The sequence below is a fragment of the Mesoplodon mirus genome (genome assembly GCF_964341445.2).
Source record: "Mesoplodon mirus genome assembly, chromosome: 7".
NCBI classification, from domain to species: Eukaryota; Metazoa; Chordata; class Mammalia; order Artiodactyla; family Ziphiidae; genus Mesoplodon; species Mesoplodon mirus.
The window spans coordinates 133,641,177-133,662,931 of NC_138983.1; the positions used below are offsets into that span (position 1 = coordinate 133,641,177).

Here is a 21,755-nt window from a genome sequence, read left to right on the forward strand (position 1 = left end):
TAGTTGCATCCATGTTGCTGTAAATGGCATTATTTTGTTCCTTTTTTATGGCCGAGTAGTATTCCATTGTGCATATATACCACATCTTCTTTATACATTCCTCTGTGGATGGACATTTAGGTTGTTTCCATGTCTTGACTATTGTGAATAGTGCTGCTGTGAACATAGGGGTGGCATGTATCTTTCTGCATTATAGTTTTGTCCTGATATATGCCCAGGAGTGGGATTGCTGGATCCTATGTTAATTCTATTTTTAGTTTTCTGAGGAACCTCTGTATTGTTCTCCACAGTGGCTGCACCAACTTACATCCCCACCAACAGTGTTGGAGGGTTCCCTTTTCTCCACGCCCTCTCCAGCCTTTGTTATCTGTAGACTTTTTAAGCATGGCCATTCTGACTGATGTGAGTTGGTACCTCATTATACTTTTGACAATCCACTCTTCATGATCTTTGTTAATGGAGAGGAACAAGGGTGTGAATAATCCAAAATGATGGACATTTCAAAATAATGAATAATCCTAAGTAACATTTATTTTCAATATTGGAATGCATTTTGGTATTCATGTTTGAATATGGATGTGTTTGATGTTCTGGGAATTTTTAATACTTATGAAAAGCCACAAAAACCCAGTGATGAAGCTCCCTCCGGCCTCCTGCTCAGCTGGGTGGAAAACATCACCCCTGGTACTCGTCCACTCACCCTCCCCAGCTTGCTGTCTTTATGGCTCACACTTTCTTCAGGAGGGGATGGAGATCTTAGCTGATTTTGCCTTTAAAGGACTTTCATTCCCTTTGGGCTGCATGCAAAGAAGAAAAAAATAAGAGGCTGTGAAATGTTAACAGAGGACTTCATTAAGCATCTTCGTGAGAGCATTTGCCAGGAATGGGGATATTTGCCAACAGATACCTGAGAGCTGACTATATATGTGTCTAATTAAAAAGGCGATTCTTCTTCTCACAGCCCTGGGATTCTCGGTCTTGTCTTCTGGCTGCTCCAGGATATTCACCACAACTAACTCTTGTATATGCTTTATACATCACAAATCTCTGCACTTACATTATTTTACTTAACTTACTTCCCTGACACCCTGTCAAGAAGATTCTATCATCAGTCCTCATGTAGACACTTGAATGTTGAGGTTCAAAGTGATGACAAGCCAAGGTCCTAATGCAAGTGTATGCCCCAGGCCAGCCCTCTTCTGTGTCACATGGCCTCTCCTGTCACCACCTAACAGTGGCCCTGGGAAGGGCTCAGATTATTTGCCATCAACCCTGAGAATGCAGCAGCAAAGGAAACAAAATAAAACTAACTTGCAATTACCGTCCTGTCTTTGTTTTGATTGTTTGAAGTGGAGACGTTGGTAAAGGAGAGATTTTGTGCTGGAAGCACCTTGAGAGGAAGGCGAGGGGGTGTGCAGGCTGCTGGGGGGTGGTGCCAGATGGGCTGAGGGCTCGTCTTCCTTTCCAGGAGGCTGAGGCTGGGTCACTGAGCCCAGGCATTGCAGAAGGATGGGGTGGGATGGGCTGCTCCTTGGAAGCAGTAGCCTCAATTGCAGGCAAGCTATTTTCACATCAGTAATCCCGAGGGGTTGAGAGAATCAATCCCACTTTATGGATTAGGAAACGGAAGCTCGGAGAGGTTAAGAAACCCACCCAAGGTCACCATGTGCGCTGGAGGCTGGTATCTGAACCATCTGACTCCAGTTATGGGCCTTTGTTTACTAGACAGTCCCCGGTAAGCCCAGAGAGTGTTTGAGCTGTGTGGTTTCCTCAAAAGAAAGCAGAGGCTGGCTACTGTGTCCTCTAGCTGCCCCCAGCTGTGCTCCCAAAACACACAGGAAGCTGACGGGACACCTGCTCCTTGCTGCTGGTCACAGGCCCTGTCCCACCTGCAGACCACAACCAGCCAAGAAACCTCTGATCCTCCCGGGGAACCCCTGGGCCTGAGATCAGCTCCGTAAACGACAGTTTAGGGCAAAAGTCATTCACACCCAGGCAGAGGCACGGGCCACCCTGCTGCATCCTTGTTCAGAAGCCCTTTGCATAGGCGGACCCCCTGAAATAGCTTTCTTAGTGCAACCCAGGGCCGTGGGAGGAATGACTTCCATTCCCTACAGGGCTGGAGCTTTGGGCCTTTGAAACAGCCACTGTGACATGGAGCATCTTCTCTGTGGTAAAGGTGACCCAAGGAGGACCAGGTGGTGCCCAGCCTTCTACTGGGCACGGGATTGGGGGCAGCGAATGGGAGTCTTCCTGGGAGAAGGCTCTCCCGGGACGTCTCTGTTTCCAGCCTGGAGTGCCCCTGGAGGGGCCGACTCCTCTAATAGGAGAGTTACTCATGGCTTCACTGGAGAGAACAGAGCAGCTTTCAAGCCTCCTCCCCGAAATGTAACAATATCTGGTACCACTTGGTGTCTTGGGGAGAGAATTCATGTCCGTAATTAGTTACTGTATATCACCGTTAGTACTCAGGATTTACTGGGCAAATACCGTTTAACTGCACAATAACGACAGGTCCTTGTTGCTTATTGGGTAATTTACTAAGCCTGGAGAATGGGGCAGGAGGGACTCTGAATAGGAGGTATTGTAACCCCTTGAATCAAACTGTATGAGTTTGGGTTTGGCAGGGAGGAGGCAGCTGGTAGCCAGCTCTCGTTGCTTTGTTTCGCCAAGTTGGCTGGCAGACTGCTTCCTTCCCCTTTCTTTATAGCAGGAGAGGTCTGGGACTGGGCTCTGCGGCTGCCCGGGGCTATGGAGGGCCTTTTGGTAGAGAGGGTCTTTGGCTGAACGCATAGGAACTCAGCAGGAAGCCAGCAGCAGGAACCAGGCCTGGTGTCCTGGGGGCTCCATCCAGTCCTTCCATGTATTCCCTCCACTGGACCTCTTTCTGTATCTGGGCCAGTGGGTGTGGGGTAGAGGGAACTGTCCTTGGCCGGCAGCATCAGGATAATCTGAAACCCTCTCTTCGCTCACAAGTGCTGTGCTGGTCAGGAAGCAGCCATTCCTGGACACTTCCCAGCCTCCATCTGCTTGAGCAAAGTCTGTCTTTGTTTGGCGGTGCACTGTCTAAACTCCTCTAACCTATTTAGACCGTGGAGAGGGGAAGAGACACAATAATGAAAAACGCAACGTGCAACATTGCCTTACGCAATCTAATAAATTACTTGGTACCTGGCTGCCAGCTCAAACTAAGCCCAATATTGCCTGCAGTAATTATTTGGATCACATCCAGTTTATCTGCTTCATATTTGTGCTTCTGTGCTCAGTGGTAACTTATAAATGTCATTGTGGTGTTTATTCGTTATAATGAAACTTAATGACGTTGGAAGCCAGAAGCAGAGGTGGTGGAGCGGTAGGTTTAAAACAATCTCTTCATCTCTGGAGGAGGGCTGAGCCGAGATAACATGGAAGTTATGCCCTGTAGGGAAGAGATTTGCAGGGATGGTGGTGTCCTCATGCTGTGGGGTGGATGGAGAGAACCAGGAGCCTCCTCCAGAGGCATCCATCAGGAGGCGGGGAAGACTTGGCTGGCTTTATCCCTGGCACTGCCCCATCTGTCCTTGCTTCATCTTCTGAGGGCATTTAAGGGGGAGGTGTTCAATCTTTACACCACTCGATGGCTGGTCCAGATAAGAAATACAGGCTGCCCAGGGTCTTGGGAGGCAAAGGTCTTGATGGATGGGGACAGAAATTAGAACCTCAGGGTGACCACCGTATGGGAGACAGAGCTTTTAAAAGAGGCTTGGAAAAAGGGAGTAGGGGTTGGAAAACAAAGGGAGGGTATCCTGGAGGGCCAAGAGGGGATGGCAAGGCAGGTAGGGGAAGCACAAGGCATGAACGGAATAGGGAACTGCTGGCGGGTGGAGGCTGAGTACCTACCAGTTCTGCAGAAGTACAGACAAAGATGGGCCGTCAGTGTAGAATGAAGGGTTTTGGCTTCATACCACCCCAGACTCTGCCATTTACTAGCTGTATGGCTTTGGGCAAGTTATTTATCTTTCCTGGGTTTTCCTTCCTCATGTAGAAAATGGGAGTAATAACAGATACCTCTCAGGATCGTGGTGATGATTAAACCAGGTGATGTGTATAAAGTGATGAACGCAGAGTTTGGAACACTATGACAGTGGCAGTGGTTGGCACATGGTAGGTGTTCAATAGCTGTGGTCGAGTGAATCCATGAATAATAACACTTCCCACCTGAGTGCATTGCAAAGCCGTCTTCCAAACAATCGAGCTTGGATTGAGACCTTGCAGCTGTGCAGGGCTGATCTTATCACCCCATTTTACAGTGTGGAAGTAGAGGCCCAGGCTGGTGACAGTCACTTGCCCAAGGCTACCCAGCTGGAATATGGAGTGGGCGCTGGCTCTCCTGCTTCCCCGGACAGGAGTCCCCCGGCCAATCGAAGCTGGACGGCTCCCCATCTGTGCTGAGGGCTGTGCTCTTCCCTCCTGACTGGGTGCCCTGCTCCCCAGAGCTACTCATGAGCCTGGACCTGTTCTGACTTCCCAGCTGCACCTGGAGGCGGAGGCAAGCGGGGCTCTTTCTGTCCATCTCATCTTAATACTACATGTAGTGCCTACTCATGAAATATTCATTCTCTCCCCTCAGCGACATGCTCATACAAGGCTCCTAACATCACAAATATGGATGAAAGTTATTAGTCATTTTATGTCTCCCACTAGCCGATCCCCTCCCCCAACACGTCTCCTGTTTTGGTCTGAGCACAAGTGGGACTGAATTGAGGGTATTAACCTGGAACACTAATAATAATGCCTTGCATTTTAGGGTGCTTTATGCTTTCTCAAAGCACCCGTACAACCATTGTGCATATTTTATCATTGCAACAAATTCACGGAGGAAAGAGGGCTAGCATCGTGAGTACACACCCATTTTGCAGATGAGAAAACATAGGTCAAGAGAGATCAAGGTCAAGGTCACATGCCTAGTCAGGAGCAGAACTTATTACTTAAAAACATTATTAATTATTATTATTACTATTATTTTGGACTCTGAATGAAATGTTCTCTGGGAAACTCAGTGTGTTTGTTTTATGTGAATAAACAATAGTACCATCTTTTATGTAAATAAACAATGGCACCATTTCCTTTATAGTTTGTAAAGAGTTTTCATCCCTGTGATTTTACTGGTCTTCATGAGGCAGGCTTCATTTATTCTTACTTGACAAAGCTCACAAGAGTTAGTGGCAGAGCTGGCCTTAAACCATTATGTCCCAAAGTGGATTCCAAGAAATCCTAGTCCTAAAATGTGCTCTAGGGAAAGTGTTTTGTGGTCAAGTAAGTTTGGGAAACTCCGAGAACCATATCCTCCTTTTGGGGGTTCACCAGGCCCTTTGGCATAGTAAAGACTCTGAGAGGTTCTGTAGGAGAGACTTCTTTAATCAGGGTTAACCCAGCCTCTGCCCACTTTATTTAACTATGCAGACTCTATTTCACAGAAAAACTATTAACCTGCTACAGAAATGCTGCTCCAGGGAAATGCGTGTATGTGATCCCTCCTCCGCCGTATCTCCTGAGGCAATGGAGTTTGGAGCAGGGCTGGGAGGGCAGAAGAGGGAGGGGGAGGACAGGTAGCAAGCACGCTCGTGGGGCCTGTTAGAACTGAAGCCCTCACCTCAGGCTGCCTCTTCTCTTTCCTGTACCCGCAGGGCTGTGAGTTCCAGATAATTCACTCAATATTAGGAACAGTCAGTCCAGCTTACATTTGGGGCAGGATCAGAGGGGCTGACTGGCTGAGTGCGGGTCCATGGACAGTGCAATGCGGGGACATACGGGAGTGGGCAGCCCATGGCCAAGGGGAGAAATCTACACGGATACACAACAGGCTCTGGTCACGTCTGCCCTTGACAGTGATGGAGGGAATTACCCCATCTCCATCTCCCCAGATACACAAAGCTCCCCGAAGCAGAGTAGGCCTAAGAAGACCAGGGTTTGAATCTTAGCTCTATGCCTTTGGTAGATGACTTAATCTCTCTGAGCCTCACTTGCTTTGTCCTCAAAATGGAGCTAACGCCACCCACTCTGTGATGTCATGAGGATTAAACGACATGTGTGTGAAAGTGCCTCCCTGGCCCCACAACTCTGCGGGCTAGCTGTCCCCTCCCTTCTCCTCCAGTCTTACTGCAGTCGGACACATGGCTCCCCCACCTCTGTGCTCCAAGAACATCTCACCTGCACACCCCTCTAGCTCTCCCACCAGCCTGCCTTCTGCTATTTCATTATGTGCCTGTCTCCCCATTGGACTCAAAATGCCCAGGGGGCTGAAGCCCACTCTGCCAGGGCCCCACCTGTGTCCCTCAGGCCGACTCCCAACTGCCAGCACCTGCTGCCCTTCTCCTGAGGTCTTCCTCTTCAGCTGCAGAGGCCACTCGATCCTTGCAAAGAGCAGGACAGAAGTGCCAGGGAGCGAACACCCCGACCTGAGCAGCCCTCAGCCAGTTACTGGCAAGAGCGCTCTGTAGATACCCTGATCCTTGGGTGGCCTGACTGTGAGGCATGGATTCCACAGCACTTCCCAGAGCCTCCCACTGGGATGAGGCTCCAGCTGCCCCCCATTTAGGGACCTGATGGTACCCTCTGTTTTGGACACCTTCCCTTTCTCTTGTCAATGCCCTACCGTCCTTCTGGCGCTTTCTGCACCTCCTGGATGAGTCTGTGCTTAGGGTCTGCTTCTGGGGGAACCCGAGCTAAGATAAGCGCCTCTTCTACGTGTTTTTCATCACCACATCACCCTTAGCACCAGGCACACAGTGGGTGCCTGATGAATCTTTTCTGAATCAGACAGAAAGGAGCCATAAGCACAGGCACCTGAAGCCCATGTCCTAGCGCGGGCTGGCCGAGGGGGGTGCCTGAGGATCCCAGGGCAGGACGGCTGCTACTTCCTCTCCTCTGCACCTGCCCCACCCGACACCTGGTCAAACCTTGGCAGGTGCAGAGGACCCACAGTCTGGCCAGCATCCTTCCTCAACGAGAGAACAGCTTGGTGTTGTGTTGTGAGACCCTTTCCTGAGTAACGGTTGAGAAGTTCTGCTCTTGTACTAAGAATAGTGGTTATTCCTGGTACGTTTGATTTGGGGGTTGGGGGGAGTGTCACATCGCTCTATTTATCCCACAGTCTGTACGCAGTTACTGAAACTGTCACCGTGCCCTATATGCCACAGGCCATTATGGGTATTTCAAACCATTATATAAATGGACTTGATCTGGTACTTCTGAATGTCATTAAACTCCTCCCATACCGGTAACAACACAGTTCCCATGGAAACGAATACATTGGAGAAGGGAAGGTATAGGGAAGAAAGCAGATGGATTGGGGGGAGACGCACCCGCCGATTACTATTTCCAGAGCACGGGGCTCGGCGGTGTGACACGGCCACTCTGAGGAGATGGGGCAAGCTCCTTCAGGTTTTTATTGACTCTCCTTTGATAAAAGGTCTGGATAGTTCATCTCAGCCTGAACCTGCTCATTCCGGCACACAGCTCTAAAACTTTATGGCACCGCAGGCCGTTAGGCGCCCTCATTTATTCAGACTGTCCCTCCCTGTGGAGGAGGGTGGAGGGAGGGTCTTAGCATTCAGTGATGAAGCCTGTGGGGCTGGCTGAGGATGGGGAAGGGGAGGCGGAGAGAGGAAAGGATGCCTCCTTAAGGCATAGTTGGTGTGGGGTGAGGCCCCATATGGTATGGGATTTTGGCCAGTGGCTGCTACCTGTCACTCGGTCCCATTGTCCCCACTGCAGCCAGAATGACAAAACTGTAGACTCTCGGGGTTGAAGGGGTGTTTTCTCTTTGAAACTCCTTTATAAGAGCCTAGCCAAGGAGCTGCCCATGGCCTTGGTAGGTAGTGAGTTGGAGGGATTCAAGCGTAGGCTGCAACGACCTCTTATTTTTTTTTAAGTTTTTACTAAAGTATAATTATTTACAATGTTGCGCTAGTTTCAGGGGTACAGCAAAGTGAATCAGTTACACATAGACATATATGAGCTCTTTTTTTAGATTCTATTTCTATATAGGCTATTACAGAGTATTAAGTAGAATTCCCTGTGCTATACAGTAGGTCCTCGTTGTTTACTTATTTTATATATAGTGGTGTGTGTCTGTTAATCCCAGTCTCCCAATTTATCCCTCCCCCCTTCCCACTTTGGTAACCATAAGTTTGTTTTCTATGTCTGTGAGTCTGTTTCTGTTTTGTAAATAAGTTCATTTGTATAATTTTTTTAGATTCCACCTATAAGTGATATCATATGGTGTTTGTCTTTCTTTGTGTGACTTAACTTCACTCAGTGTGACAATCTCTAGGTTCATCCATGTTGCTGCAAGTGGCGTTATTATTATTATTTTTTATGGCTGAGTAATATTCCATTGTATATATGTGCCACGTCTTCTTTATCCATTCATCTCTCGATGGACACTTAGGTTGCTTCCATGTCCTGGCTATTGAAAATTGTGCTGCAATGAACATTGGGGTGCATGTATTACAATAGCCTCTTGTAATAACATTTGTTCCCAGGGCTCAGGTATCATTTTCCCCAGGAGGCTTTCCTGGGCCCTGCTCACTTGGCCTACAGTTTGACTGGATTCCTCTTCTCTGCTTCCATAGCTCCTTACACACCTGGTTACAGCCATTATGACACTGTGTTGTAATCGCTGTGATATCCTTGGGAAAGGGACTGTGTCTTTACATGCCAAGGGCCCAGCACAGTGCTGGGCATGGAGTTAGCACTTGATGCATGGTTGGTGAATGAATGAACACGCAGCACCACAGTATTCAAAAGTATTTACGTGGATTGGTGCTTGGCAGGGATATTGAGCCACCAGAAGAGGGTGTAGACTAGATGACCTTGGGTCCCTTCTGGCCTTGAGAATCTCTGATGATATGGTTCTAAACCTGCTCTGACGATACCTAAATTTCTGTGTCTCCCAAGCCACAGTGCTTAACCATTAAGCATACTAACCACACGGCGAAAGAGAAAAAAACAAAACCAAAACAACCCCAAAATCAACTTGACGTGAAATATGTCTAAGCTCTCCAAGTGGAGGATGAAGTTCCTGAGGATGGAGGCTGTATCCGGCCTCTGAAGCTCCTGCACCCGGCACAGTACTGGGCTCATAGGGATATGTTTCATGTCAAAACATACCCCTGTATCAAAAAAACCTACTTCCCTTCCTTTTCTCCAGAGGTCCTTGCTTCTTGTCTCTTTCAAAACATGGTCTGCCCCTCCCCAGAAGTGGTCCAAGAAAATGAGAGTTCTTTACCTATAAAGTAAACATAAGCTCTAGGCAGCAAAGCTTGAATGCCTAAAATAAAAATGGAAGTCTAATGTTTCTTCTGTGATTCTCAAGTTGCCCAGTCCCAGCATCTTGGGGGCCACTGCCCAGGGGCAGAAAAGTTCACTGTCCTTGCTCTTCTTTCATTGTCTACTTTGTGCAAACATGATGCCATGAAACATTATCCTGGGAGATAATGGAGACCAAGCAGAACTTACAGACTGGGAAGGGAAACAGGTCTGAGCTAAATAATTGCAAAATGAACTTCTATGTACAGACTGAGCTAAGCCCTTGGAAGGAACGAAATGTGAGAGCAGGTAACACAGAAACTTGATTGAGACTGGGGAGGGGTGGGTCTGAGGATGCTTCACTGGAGAAGTGACACTTCAGCTGAGATCTGAAAGTTGAGCAGGCGTCACTATGTGAAGGGTTTGGGGATGGGGTGTGGCGAGCGCAGCCAGTATCCTAAGAGGAGGGGCCAGTGTAGACAAAGGCTGTATGGCCGGCGGGAACATGCCCTGTTGGAGGAGCCAAAAACACGCTGATGTGACTGGAGTACAGAGTATTAAGGGGGCAACATGGGGCCAAAGGGGTTGGTAGGAACTAGGTCACAGAGAGCCTTATAAAACATGCCGAGGATTTGGGTATTTTCCCTACCGGCAACAGAAAGCTATTGAAATATTTTCAAGAGGAAAGTGACATTTTCAGATCTGCATTTTGAACTATTGCTATGGCTAAAGGATGGAAGAAGAACTGGGAGGGAAGGGGCTGAGCTTGATTGACACAAGGATCCAGTTAGGAGAGCACAGCTGCAGTCCTGGTCAGGGGGCGTTGGCCATGGGTAAGGTCGCTGGCCATCAGATGGGCAGAGGTGGACGGATTCGAGAGATAGTCGGGAGGTAACATTTCTAGGTCTTGCGGAGGATTGGATAGGGGTGTGAGGGAAACTGGAGTCTGAAAAGGAGCTTGGCAGGGTCTGTGGTCTAGCTGGCCCCCAGCTCGCCTTAGAGCAGCAGGTAGGGCTGGTGGCTGGAGGAACGGGTCTGGAGAAAAGCTCCGAAATCCACCATCAGATGGAGGCAGGAGAATGGAAATGGTGGGCTCCTTGTTCCAAGGCACTGAGCTAATTAAATAACAATCATAAAGCGCCCTGGAAATCTGAGTCTTGCCATAAATAATAAACAGGGACGTTATACAAATAATAAGCTTTGCAGCCCCAGTGGAAGAAAACACATCAGTAAGAAAAATGAAACGAGAAGAAATGCACCCAAAAGCTCCAACTAACAAAATGACAGTATTAGCCAGTATCCGGGGCGCCCTGGCAGGCGGTGAAGGGACTGTCTCTTCACCAGAAAATGATGGTGGGCCCTCAGCATGAGCCAGACTCTGGGGTACGACAGGCAGAGGGCCAGGAGCTCGAGTGTCAGCCGACCCACCCTCCCTCGGGTCAGGTCCCTGGGCCAAGTCCAGACCACCAGACTCCTGCCCACGCCGCCAAAAAAAAAATGTGCAGCTTGTCCCGCAGGCCATCTCAATGGCCTCCCAGCCACCCAGGGTACAGCTGACATGGGCCCGAATTCATTCTCTAAGGACAGACAGAAACAGGCACATATCTGCCTCTGAGACTGCTGAGTTTCCTAGTGCTGGTTCCTTTGGTGACCAAAGCATTTAAAATTATGTGGTGGGGGGTGAGAAGAGGGTGTGGCAGGGTAGATTTTTGAATCATCACATTTCAAAGACTGAACGGAGATCATATCCAACATTACCCAGTTTTGCCCACAAGGAGGTCATCTATCATCCCGGGGTTTAGGGATTTGCCCCAGGCCATACACATGCCCATGGGGCACTTCTACTCCTTAGCACTCTGTGAGGGGACAGACGGGGAGCAGTGGATGTGTTAGACTCATTCTTAAGGATTAGGGGACAGGAATCCTTAGCAGGAAGAGAGGATGGGTGCCCCTGCCATCCCAAAGAACTTCTGAGCTGCTCAAGATGCCTGGATTCTCATCCTCCAGGGCTCTGTGTCCCTCACAGGCTGAGAGGCAAGGACATTGGCACGCAGAGCCTGGCCTAGGATGATGTGCCCCCAGGGGCTGTGCTCCAGCCTGAGCCTGTGTGGACCAGTGGCTGTGAAGCAGGCCTTCTCCTTCCTCGGCCCCTCCAGCCCCTCCCGCAGTGGCCCACCCCCAGTGAACAGAACCTGCCTTTGCTAATCACTTGCATTTGTTTCTTTCTGGGAAGATGAAAGTGCTGGGAGACATATCTGCTTTCCCTTCACTGAGCCAGGAGAAGCAGCCAGTCCCTGTGATTCTGAAGGTCTGGGGACTCTGCCGCCCACCAGATGCGCAGCCGGAGGAGGGAGGACGAAAGCCTCGTGGGCAGGCCCACCTTGGCCTTGAAGGGATGCCCGGGCAGGGAGACCAGGGTTTCGCGGCTTCCCCTCTCCTCCTTTAAGCATCCTCTTCCTCATTTCCCCCTTCAAGAGTCCTAGGGCCCGGTAGCCTTTTCTGGTTCTATAGAAAGAAAGGGTCTTCCCTGGCCTGTGTCTCTCTCCCCACGTCTTTCCTGATTTTCTCCCACATCAGGTGGGGAGTCTCCTGTCTTCTGCCCCCGTTTTCTCCTGCCCCTTCCACTTTCTCTGCATCTTCAAGTCGAAGCCTTAGGGGCTTCCCCTCCGATCATGGCCTCAGCCTCCTCTTTCCGAATTCAACGAGGGCTGGACTGGATGTCAGGAGAGCTGGGTTGTAGTCCTGGCTCTTCCAGCAACTTCCTACTGACCCTGGGCGAGCCCCTCCACGCTCTCAGATCCCCCTGGGTGGGTGGGTTGGGCTACAGTCGTTAGAGTTGCTCACGGTTCTAACACAGAGGAGTCCTGGGCTTTCTGAGAGGCAAGCAGAGCCCCTCATCTGACACCACGTGAGAGCTTCCTATTCTGCCCTTGGATAGGATCCGCCCTGGGTAAGCAACGTGCATTGAGCAGGTGAGTGGTTCTGGGCTCTTCGGGAGAAATGGGTAACCAGGTAATCGGGGCAGGATGGAAAGAGGAAAGGGAATGGGGTGTGTGTGTGTCATGTTAGAGCAGTTCCCCTTGCATATCTGATGGGAAATACCTGCCTAGTGATGCCCCAGAGGACAAGGTGGCCCAGCAGTAGGAGGGGTGAGGAAGGAGGGCAGGTGGGTACAGGACGGACAACCCCACTGGTGGCCTCGCCTCCTAGCCCTCCTCTTGGCTGACCTGCCCGGGTCCTAGCCTCCCAGGAGGGACTGTAGCACTGGCCTCGGAGGAGAGGCTGAGAGGTAAGGCTTATGGAATCGCTGGGGATGTGGAGACTCGTGCTCTACGTCAGGACACTCTCCCTCCTGAGCTCCTTCTCCAGACCCACCTTACCCTTGTGGGTGGCTTTGGGCATTCCTCCATTGTCACTCCTGGCACTAATTAATTACTTAAGTTGAAATTGATTACTCCCTATGTGCGAGACACGGGGCTAAGGCCCAGGGACTGGCAAGGAAATGAGGGAGCAGGACCTTTGCCTTCCTGAAGCTCACTCTTAGGGGGGACAGTCTAATGAATAATCATCAGTTAGAGTAAGCGCCACAAAGTAAATAGGCTGGTTGTCGCAACAGAGCACAATGGTGGGGGGAAGAGGGGTATCTGGTTTAGGTAAGGTGGTCTGGCAGGACCTCCTCTGGAGGTGACAGGAACACCGAGATGCGCCTGTGTGTTTTTACTGGGAGCGTGAGGGCAGGGGCTATGTCTTAGTTACTTATAAAGCTCCAGTGCTTAGAACAGTGGCTGGCACTTACTGTGAAAAATTGGTATGATTTTTATGGTGGGTGTTCTTTGAAAGTTTGATGCATAAATAAATGATCTCCTTCCAGCAGGTCCTACTTAAAGCACCATGTACTTAATCACATGAAGACAATTATGTCAAACAAATCTAATAGTCCCATGCCTAGTCTGTCTTTATTTGCCCCTTTCTTGTCAGCCCTTCATTGATTTTTGTCCATATCTGCATTTGATGTCTCAGATGTGTTGAGTCCAAACAGGAAAGAACACACACACACACATTTTACCAACCACCTCCATTCCTGCAAATGCTGCAGATTCTACCCGAGAAGCTATTACATGCTCCTAAATGGAGCAGACCTCTCATTAACTATCACATGCCTCCTTAAATGATTTTATTATTTTTTTTTTTTTTGTGGTACGTGGGCCTCTCACTGCTGTGGCCCCTCCCGTTGCGGAGCACAGGCTCCGGACGCGCAGGCTCAGCGGCCGTGGCTCACGGGCCCAGCCGCTCCGCGGCATGTGGGATCTTCCCGGACCGGGGCACGAACCCCTGTCCGCTGCATCGGCAGGCGGACTCTCAACCCCTACGCCACCAGGGAAGCCCCTTAAATGATCTTTGAATAGTGTTTTCTTTGTAGTTTAACGGCACCAGTTGCGTTTACTCTAGCTTATGATAAACCCCAGATCTATAAAGTTCCTGTTCATTCATGATGTTTCTCTTGCTTCTTCTCAAGCTGTTATTTTTCGGGGGAGTGTAGCGAAGAGGGGAGAGTGGAAGGAAAAGAAAATAAAAAGATACCAAATTAACAAGGAAACAAATGAAATAGGGGACGACTTCTCCCCGGGTGACAGACACCCTGTTAGATCCTGTTAAACAGAACAAACTTGCTTTAATACAGCACTAGTTGGTCTTTTCTTTTTATTCTAAATTACAAATATAATGCTCACCACCCTATCTTTGACGGAAGAGGCAGCTAACTGTTCCAGTGTCTCACTGATTCCAACAACACCCGGGAGGAAAAAATTATAAGTTTTAAAACTATTTTACCAATTGTTCAATTTATAGCAAGGAGTGTAGTGCGGCGTGGACAGGGATGTCTGTTTCTTGATCGATGTCATAGCTGCTATTCCAGTTCAATTATTAATATGTGGAAGTTATAATCACTTTGAGTATTGGAACAAGATAATTATAAACCATAAAACAGCTCCCCACGCTTGCTGGTGCTTTTTTCTTATGTGCAAACGTGTTGGAGTTTGGGCATGTGAGCTTTAGAGAGAGAAACAAATGTATAATATGGCACTTGGGGTAGTAAGCCTGGCTGGAGTGGGAGCAGAGAGACATTCTTTTCCTTTCCAGGCCCCTCCTGCCTCCCTTCCTCCAGCCTCCCACCCCTCCAGAGCCAAAGCTTACCCACCCCCGGCATCTCTCCTTCTGCCTCGGTGACTCACCCGCCTCCTGTCCTGTCTCCTCTTTGTTAGCTGAGATGTGTCACTCCTCACACGCGGTGGTTTCACTTGCTTACCACCCCCTTGTCTCCTTGTTTACCCAGAAGCAGCAGCAGCTACTGTATGTGCCGTTCCGTGCGAGCCTGAATGTGTGTGGGGGCATTTGGGAGGGGCGAGAACCACAGGCAGAGGGGAAGGCAGGGCTGGGGGGGTCAGGCGCTCTGTTACCTCCGGGCTATTGCTGATGCCTCTGTTGCCTTCTCCTGCTTGATTCTCAGTTTGTCTTCACTGGCGGAGGGTATAGATGGGGGTAGAGCATTCCTAACCAGGTCGACCACAGTCAGTGGAAAGGAGTAACCCTTTTGTGTGGATTGTGTGTGTTTGAAGAGGGGACTCAGAGAGAAGAGGCATTGTTCTGGCATCTTCCCTTTTTAACAAGAAAGAAACAGTTTAAAATGCTGCCTCAGCTTTGTGGTTGCACAAAGTAAGGCTAACTGTCCTCAGAAGTCATCTGGTGCTGGTCTTGTTTCCAAGTCCTCCTCTAGTCCTCCCTGACTTTCTTCCTTCCTTCTTTACTTGAACAAAATCTAAAGAGACATTAAGGCTGCCTTTATTTTTCTTACCATTTTCCTAACCTCTGGTTCAGAGTATCACCATCGTACATTTCTGCTATGGCAAAAATATGGATTGAATTGTGTTCCCCTGATGCCCCCCACCCCCTGCTCCTATGTTGAAACCCTAACCCCTAATTGTGACTGTATTTGGAGATACGGCCTTTACAAAAGTGTTAAGATTAAATAACGTCATAAGGGTAGGGCCCTGATCTGATAGGATTAGCGCCTCTGTAAGAAGAGACACCAGAGCACTCTCTCTCTCTCTCTCTCTCTCTCTGCCATGTGACGACTCAGTGAGAAGGTTGCTGTCTGCAAACCAGAAAGAAAGCTCTCACCAGAACCTGACCATGCTGGCACCCTGATCTTGGACTTCTAGTCTCCAGAACTGTGAGAAAATAAATTTCTGTGTTTAAGCCGCTCAGTCTATGGTATTTTGTTATGGCAGCCCAAGTCACTTGTGAAAATTTGGGGGGAGTCAAGTCGTGTTCATCAACCTTGTGATATGATTTTTTTTAGGCCCCAAGATCTTGAGTCAGTATCCTTCTACTGCGGTCAGACACTCAGAGCTTGAGCTTTCAAATCCAGTCCAACTCCTGACTTTTTGGCTCCCCTGTTCATTTCAGCTTCTCTAATGAGCATTGCCAGCGAGAGAATGTGTCTATTCAGCACCGTGGACAGAGGCATGCTGTCAGTTTCCACAAATTAGATGTTACTGCCTTGGCTCTCAAGAAGGTGGTGTTGGGAAGGGAGGGGTAGGCTGCGAAGAGAAAAGTCAGGAAGGGATACTGACTGGTTGGATGCAGAAAGTGCAGCCCTCAACCCTGGCTGTGCTCAGCCACGGAGCTCGGACAAAGAGGAAGTAGCTTCTTGAGGCTGTTGCCTTCTTACACAGACAGGCATTGAAACGGGGGAGGTGATACTCTTTATGTTTAATTGTGCTGGCTTAACTGCGGTCAAGCTGTCAGCATGATGTGTGCTGGCAACAAACCTCCAGCTGGTGAGGCATTAGGTCCGGGGAGCACATGGGGGTGTGAGTGTCATGGTCTGTGGGCTGGGAGGAGAGCCAGCTGAGGGGCATAGGAAGAGGGAGCTATGCTATGGCCTAACTTTAGGGCTAGAGATGGTACAGGTGAGCTGCCTTTTCCGTGCCTGGAATGGGAATGAGGCTACAGAGACCCTGGGCCTTGAGTGGGGAGGGGCCCAGCTCACGGCAAGCTGGGCTGGTGAGAAGCCAGGGTTTCATTTGTCTGACTTTACTGAATAACTGGCATCCCCAGCCATTGTTTACCTACTTTTGAATCCTGACAAACAGTCTGTGGCATCTGATGGAGAGGCTTATTAACTGCATGGAGACAGATGGCTAGGGATGAGGGGATTGGCTCTTTATTACAGCAGGTCCATAAATGACAGCACTCCTCTCACATCCTAGCCTCCACATCAATGTCAATAACTTCCTCCAGCCTTCTGCGGCCCAGTCAAACCTCAGAGGAAAGACCCAGTGCTAGAGGAAGGCAGAATGGCCTATGAGTAAGCGGGAGAGGTAGGGCCGATGGAGTTGGAAAAGAGGGCAGTTTTTCGAGGGGAAGTTCTTTGAGAATAAAAGCTCTGCCTTCTTCTTCTATAGTATCCTCTCAAATGCCCTGTGAGGTGCCGTTAATTCAATAAGCATCCAAGAAATGTGAATGATTAAGGAAAAGGGCAGACAGGTCTGGATTAGAAAAGGTAACAGAAGCAGATTTAATTGCACTGGGTGGGTAGGCGAGGAACAAAAGGAAGCAAAGAGAGAGGAAGAGAAGGAGGGACACAAAGGGAGGAGGGAAGATAGCATATGAAGAATGCTCATGAATCAGCATACAGTGTTTCAGGCACTAGGTACTCTTCCCCATGTTACTATCTGAACAGCTTCATGGAAACCAAACTGATGTGTCCACTGTCCTTTCTGAAATGGCCCAGGTTCTCTTTCCTGGTACCATAGTTGTAGGGCATAACTTCTTCCCACCCCATTTCCCCTGAGAGGGCACGTTCTCACTGACCTTCATTCATTCTCCGAAACTTGTCCTTGGCCATGTAGCCCAGCACCAGACAGCATCCTCTCTTCTGGAGGCCCAGCTCTGGAAGAAAAGCAGAGGTCGGTGAGGTGGGAATGGGTCAGGGGTCAGTGAAGGTCCTTTTGCAAGGGACGTAAAGCTTGTTGCTCTTCTAAATGGGGCTACTTAATTATTTAACAAATATTTAGAAAGCACTTACTATGGTCCAGACATAAGTTAAGACCAATAATTTCGTCATTTGATCCTCACAACAACCCTATGAGGTATATGCCATTGTTATCCCCATTTACAGACATATTAAGCAGGCAGCCTTAGATGAAAGAACTGGTAGGTGGCACAGCCAGGAGTTTGAACACAGGCAGCCTGACTCCAGAGTCCATGTTCACAACCATTACTCTGTAGGTTAACGAGGGCCTATATATCCCAGGCATAGGGACAATGCTCTGATCACACTGGGATTGTTGTCAAGCCAGAGAAGAGGCAGAGTCCAGCCAGCAGTGTCCAGGATGGAGCAGTACAACCAGACACAGGGGCCGGGATGGAGCAGTACAACCAGACACAGTGTCCAGGATGGAGCAGTACAACCAGACACAGTGTCCGGGATGGAGCAGTACAACCAGACACAGTGTCCAGGATGGAGCAGTACAACCAGACACAGGGGCCAGGATGGAGCAGTACAACCAGACACGGGCCAGGATGGAGCAGTACAACCAGACACAGGGGCCGGGATGGAGCAGTACAACCAGACACCGTGTCCAGGATGGAGCAGTACAACCAGACACCGTGTCCAGGATGGAGCAGTACAACCAGACACAGGGGCCAGGATGGAGCAGTACAACCAGACACAGTGTCCGGGATGGAGCAGTACAACCAGACACCGTGTCCGGGATGGAGCAGTACAACCAGACACAGGGGCCAAAGGAGTGACTGGGTAAATTTGGAAGAAGACACAGGGGTCAAGGTGTAGGTAGAAGGAGTCTATCTTTTGGGAGAGAGTGCATTTCTGGGGCTGAGGATCCCTGTTCATCCTTATATTCAGGTGCAATTCAGCATTGTCATCCGGCACTTATGAGGTGTAAACACAGTGTAGAGCACAGGGGTGGGGATGGCTGAGAGACGTAAGACATAGACTCTGGTCCCACAAGACTTTGACCCAATGGAACAACAGGTTAGAACAACAATTCCAGGTAGCAAAAGCAAGAGACCATTTTCTCCCCCAGGATATTTTGTAAATCAGTGCTCATTGTGTGTGAACGTTGGACTGGAGTACCTCAGCCAACTGGGCAAGATTTCCTCTCTGGTATTTATCCTTTGCTGCTCACCTGTCTTCAGCACTTGTGGGCTTTGAAGCAATTCCACACCAAGTTTCTCTTTTGACCCTCACAACAACTGCACGAGGTAGGCAGGTTGGTTATTGCTATTCACATTACGCAGATGAGAAAATTGAAGTTCAAAGATGTTAAATGACTTCCTATGATTATCGTAGACTCCCCGCCCCTCCCTCTTTGCTTTGGAGTCATACAAATGTGGCAGCTGCCATAAACTGGGTAAATAGATAAGGGGTATGATTTCTGGAGGTGGGGATGGAGCCTGCAGCTCCTTCCAGGCTTTGCTAGCTTTCTGGATGCCCAGATACTCTCTCCATCAGTTTCTTAGAGAAGGAGGATCCCCCTGAGGGGTGTGTCACAGCAGCTTCTCCCACGACACTGGGTGTTTCTCTGAGCCCTAGACAGTCTGCATCTAGGCTGTCAGAGCATAGAGAGGCTGGGCTCGTCCTCCCCCTTACCCCTCCACCTACCTCTTGTGGCCCAGGCCCAGCCTCTCTGGGCAGCAGAATGAAAGGGCCCAAGAGACATGGCTAAGTCGAGCTCAGGGGCTCCAGCCCCAGAGGAAAACAAAGTGTGGTGGGTGGTGGCAGAAGCCATGGCCCAGGGAGGTCACAGGCTTTGATCTCCTGATTCTTTAAAGGGGTTTATTGACTATCAGTAAAGAGCAGAGAAGCAGATCTGAGCACGCCTTCTCCAAAGGCACTCACTTCTCTTCCTTTCCCTCCACGCTTGCTTGTCTGAAGGCACGGCCAAAACGCCCTCACTTCAAACAGCCTTACATCTCAGGAGCTCAAATTGACGATGTTAAGTTCCCTCATCCAAGGCCTTGGCCCTTTCTTCAGGGGCTCCCGCTCTGTTGAAAGCTGTGGGGATCAAAGCCCCTTTGATGTTTACTTACTATATTTGTGGATCCTTTCTAACAACCACCTTCAAGAGGCAGGAATGCGGCATGCCAGGAGGGGGCCAGCGGAAGCCCAAGCTGTGGGGAGGCTCTGAGCTCCAGCAGACAATAGCCTCTTCCCTGGCGCTGTATTGAAACCTCAACATGCTGACGACAGGCAGAGTTAACCAGCCCATTATAATTGCACGCATATTGTGTTCATCACCAGAATGATACAATTCCTATTATATTTTCCACTGACTTCTTAGGCTCATCTGAAGCATATCAGTAGCAGCTCCTAATGAGAAAGGGAGCCTGGGTTCTTGCATTGAGCCCAGGAACGAGCCCAGGTGAGCACTGAGGGGTGGAGGGCAGAAGATGCAGGATGGATTTTGGCCAGTGTTCGTGTTGGGCTTCCTGGACAGTCCCCTTGACTCTCAAGGAAATGGAGGAAGCACGATTCTCCTAAAGATTTCGAGACCGTGGACAACCTGTTGACTCTGTGCTATCTGGGCTGGCTGTCTCTGCCACTGCAACGCACCCTGTCCTATGTCATATATAATATGCCCCCATGGGGAATCGCCCAAGGAAAGAGGCTGCACGTACGCACGGTTATTATAAGTAAGAGTCTCACTGACCATGTTTGATTTTTGCAAATGAGCAGGAAAAGAAGTTTAAAAAAAAAAACCTGATTAATAAAAGAAATGGAGGACCAGGCAATTTCTCAATGTATTTGGCTCATTTAATTTGACACTTGTGGGTTAGTCTTAATTATTTAGGCGGCTACATTACAAGGCACTAATAAGCACACTGCAGAAATTTATTAAGTGAGAGGGCTCTCTGACTGAGACTTTACTGAGAAGCGGGGAGAAGCCACTGGAATCTTTGCAAGAAAGAGCAGGTTGGGGGATCAGTGAAGTGAGAATTAGCTAGCTGTCCATATATGAAAATTTGGGGTGTTCTTGGGAGAGCTATTGCAGAGCTAAATTAGAGGTCATTGTTTCCACATGAGGAAGCAGGCCAGAGGCCAAAGTGGGGGAGGGGAGGAGAATCTGGAAACACAGGTGGGGAGGATGGGTGTGGTCAAAGATACTGACCAGAGAGGGGGTGGGGGGAAGCAGGAACCAATGGCATCCTCTTGGGAAAACGCCACCAAGCCAGATCCACCAGGCTATTAGGGGAGAGATGACAGAATGTGATAGAAAGGACAGGAATCATTCCCTTTGTGATCTAGACCAACCACCAGACTGCGACCTTCCTTGTCACATGGCATGGGACCGATGGTGGAGTCAGGGTCCTAGGTGCCTATTTCAGAACAGCAAGATGATGGGGTCTTCTCCACGTAGACTTTGGGGCTGCAGCCTTTGGCTGAGGACGAATCAGTAGCAGATCCACCAGATGCACTGAATGTACCCACGGGATAAGAGTAACGTTGACTGGAGTCATCCTGGCTTAAAGGAGAGTTCAGAGCAAAGAAGACCAGTGTCACCTGCAGATGGGGATGTGGAGGCTGTTGTCTCAGGAGAACAAAGAATTAGGGAACGCTGCTACACAAGGAAACATTTCCTGGGAAGGGGTGTGTTTCTTAGGGAGAAGTCCAGATTGCACCCCAGGAACTCCCGGCCTCTAGACTGAGCAACAGAAGTGCGAGGATAGTGCCTTTTTAGGCTCAGCGTCCTTAGCCCTAAGCACAGTGCCCGGCACATGGCAACGGATCAGGAAAAGTCTGATTTAATGAAAGAGATGACTAAGAAATAACGGGTAGTGATCAGTTCTCCCCGACCCGGACCAGAATGAAATCAGGCGGGCTTAACCCTGGCACAGTGGATTAGGTAGACGCAGATGGTCTGAAGTGAATGAACATTGTAATTCATCGGAACAGGAGTCTGGGAAGCGTGAGGTTTCCTCTCGGGAGGAATAAAAAGGGATGGCTTCATAAATGGAATGGTTTTCCTTCAGTTCCAGAGGGTGAGGATGGGACTTTTTCTAGCCCAAGGATTCCTTCATTCTTACTAGTAATCATAATGAGAGTGCAGTGGTATTACCTCACATTTGTGGGACACTTCGTCTTTCACGATGCCGTCATAGTCCCTATCTTACTGGGTGTTCACAGGAGCTCTGTGAAGCAGGGAAGGCAGACATGATTTCCTCCATTTTGGTTTCAGAAACAGGCTCCGAGAAGTAAAATGACAATTCAAGGCCAAAGCACAGTTGGTAACAGTGCTCAGGCTAGAATCCAGGTCTGATTGCTGGCTAATTCTTAGGGTAGGTTCCGGGATCCCAGGGCTGCTGATGCCATGATTCAAGACAGAGAAGAGACAGCAGAGATCAGTGGTCCTGGCTGGGACCGTGGGGTGAACTGTGTC

At 49.4% G+C, this 21,755-nt stretch overlaps 1 protein-coding gene across 3 annotated transcripts in view; it reads right to left on the minus strand.

Moving 5' to 3' along the window:
* KIRREL3 (kirre like nephrin family adhesion molecule 3) overlaps window positions 1-21,755 on the minus strand; it is a 543,536-nt gene that overhangs the window by 101,590 nt on the left and 420,191 nt on the right. For 2 of the 3 annotated variants that reach the window (XM_082627472.1, XM_082627470.1), the window contains exon 2: window positions 17,167-17,244. The exons of the other annotated variant lie outside the window; for it this stretch is intronic. In XM_082627472.1, the coding sequence (XP_082483598.1) occupies window positions 17,167-17,244 (78 nt within the window). The remainder of the gene's footprint in view (window positions 1-17,166; window positions 17,245-21,755) is intronic. 3 annotated transcript variants of the gene reach the window in all.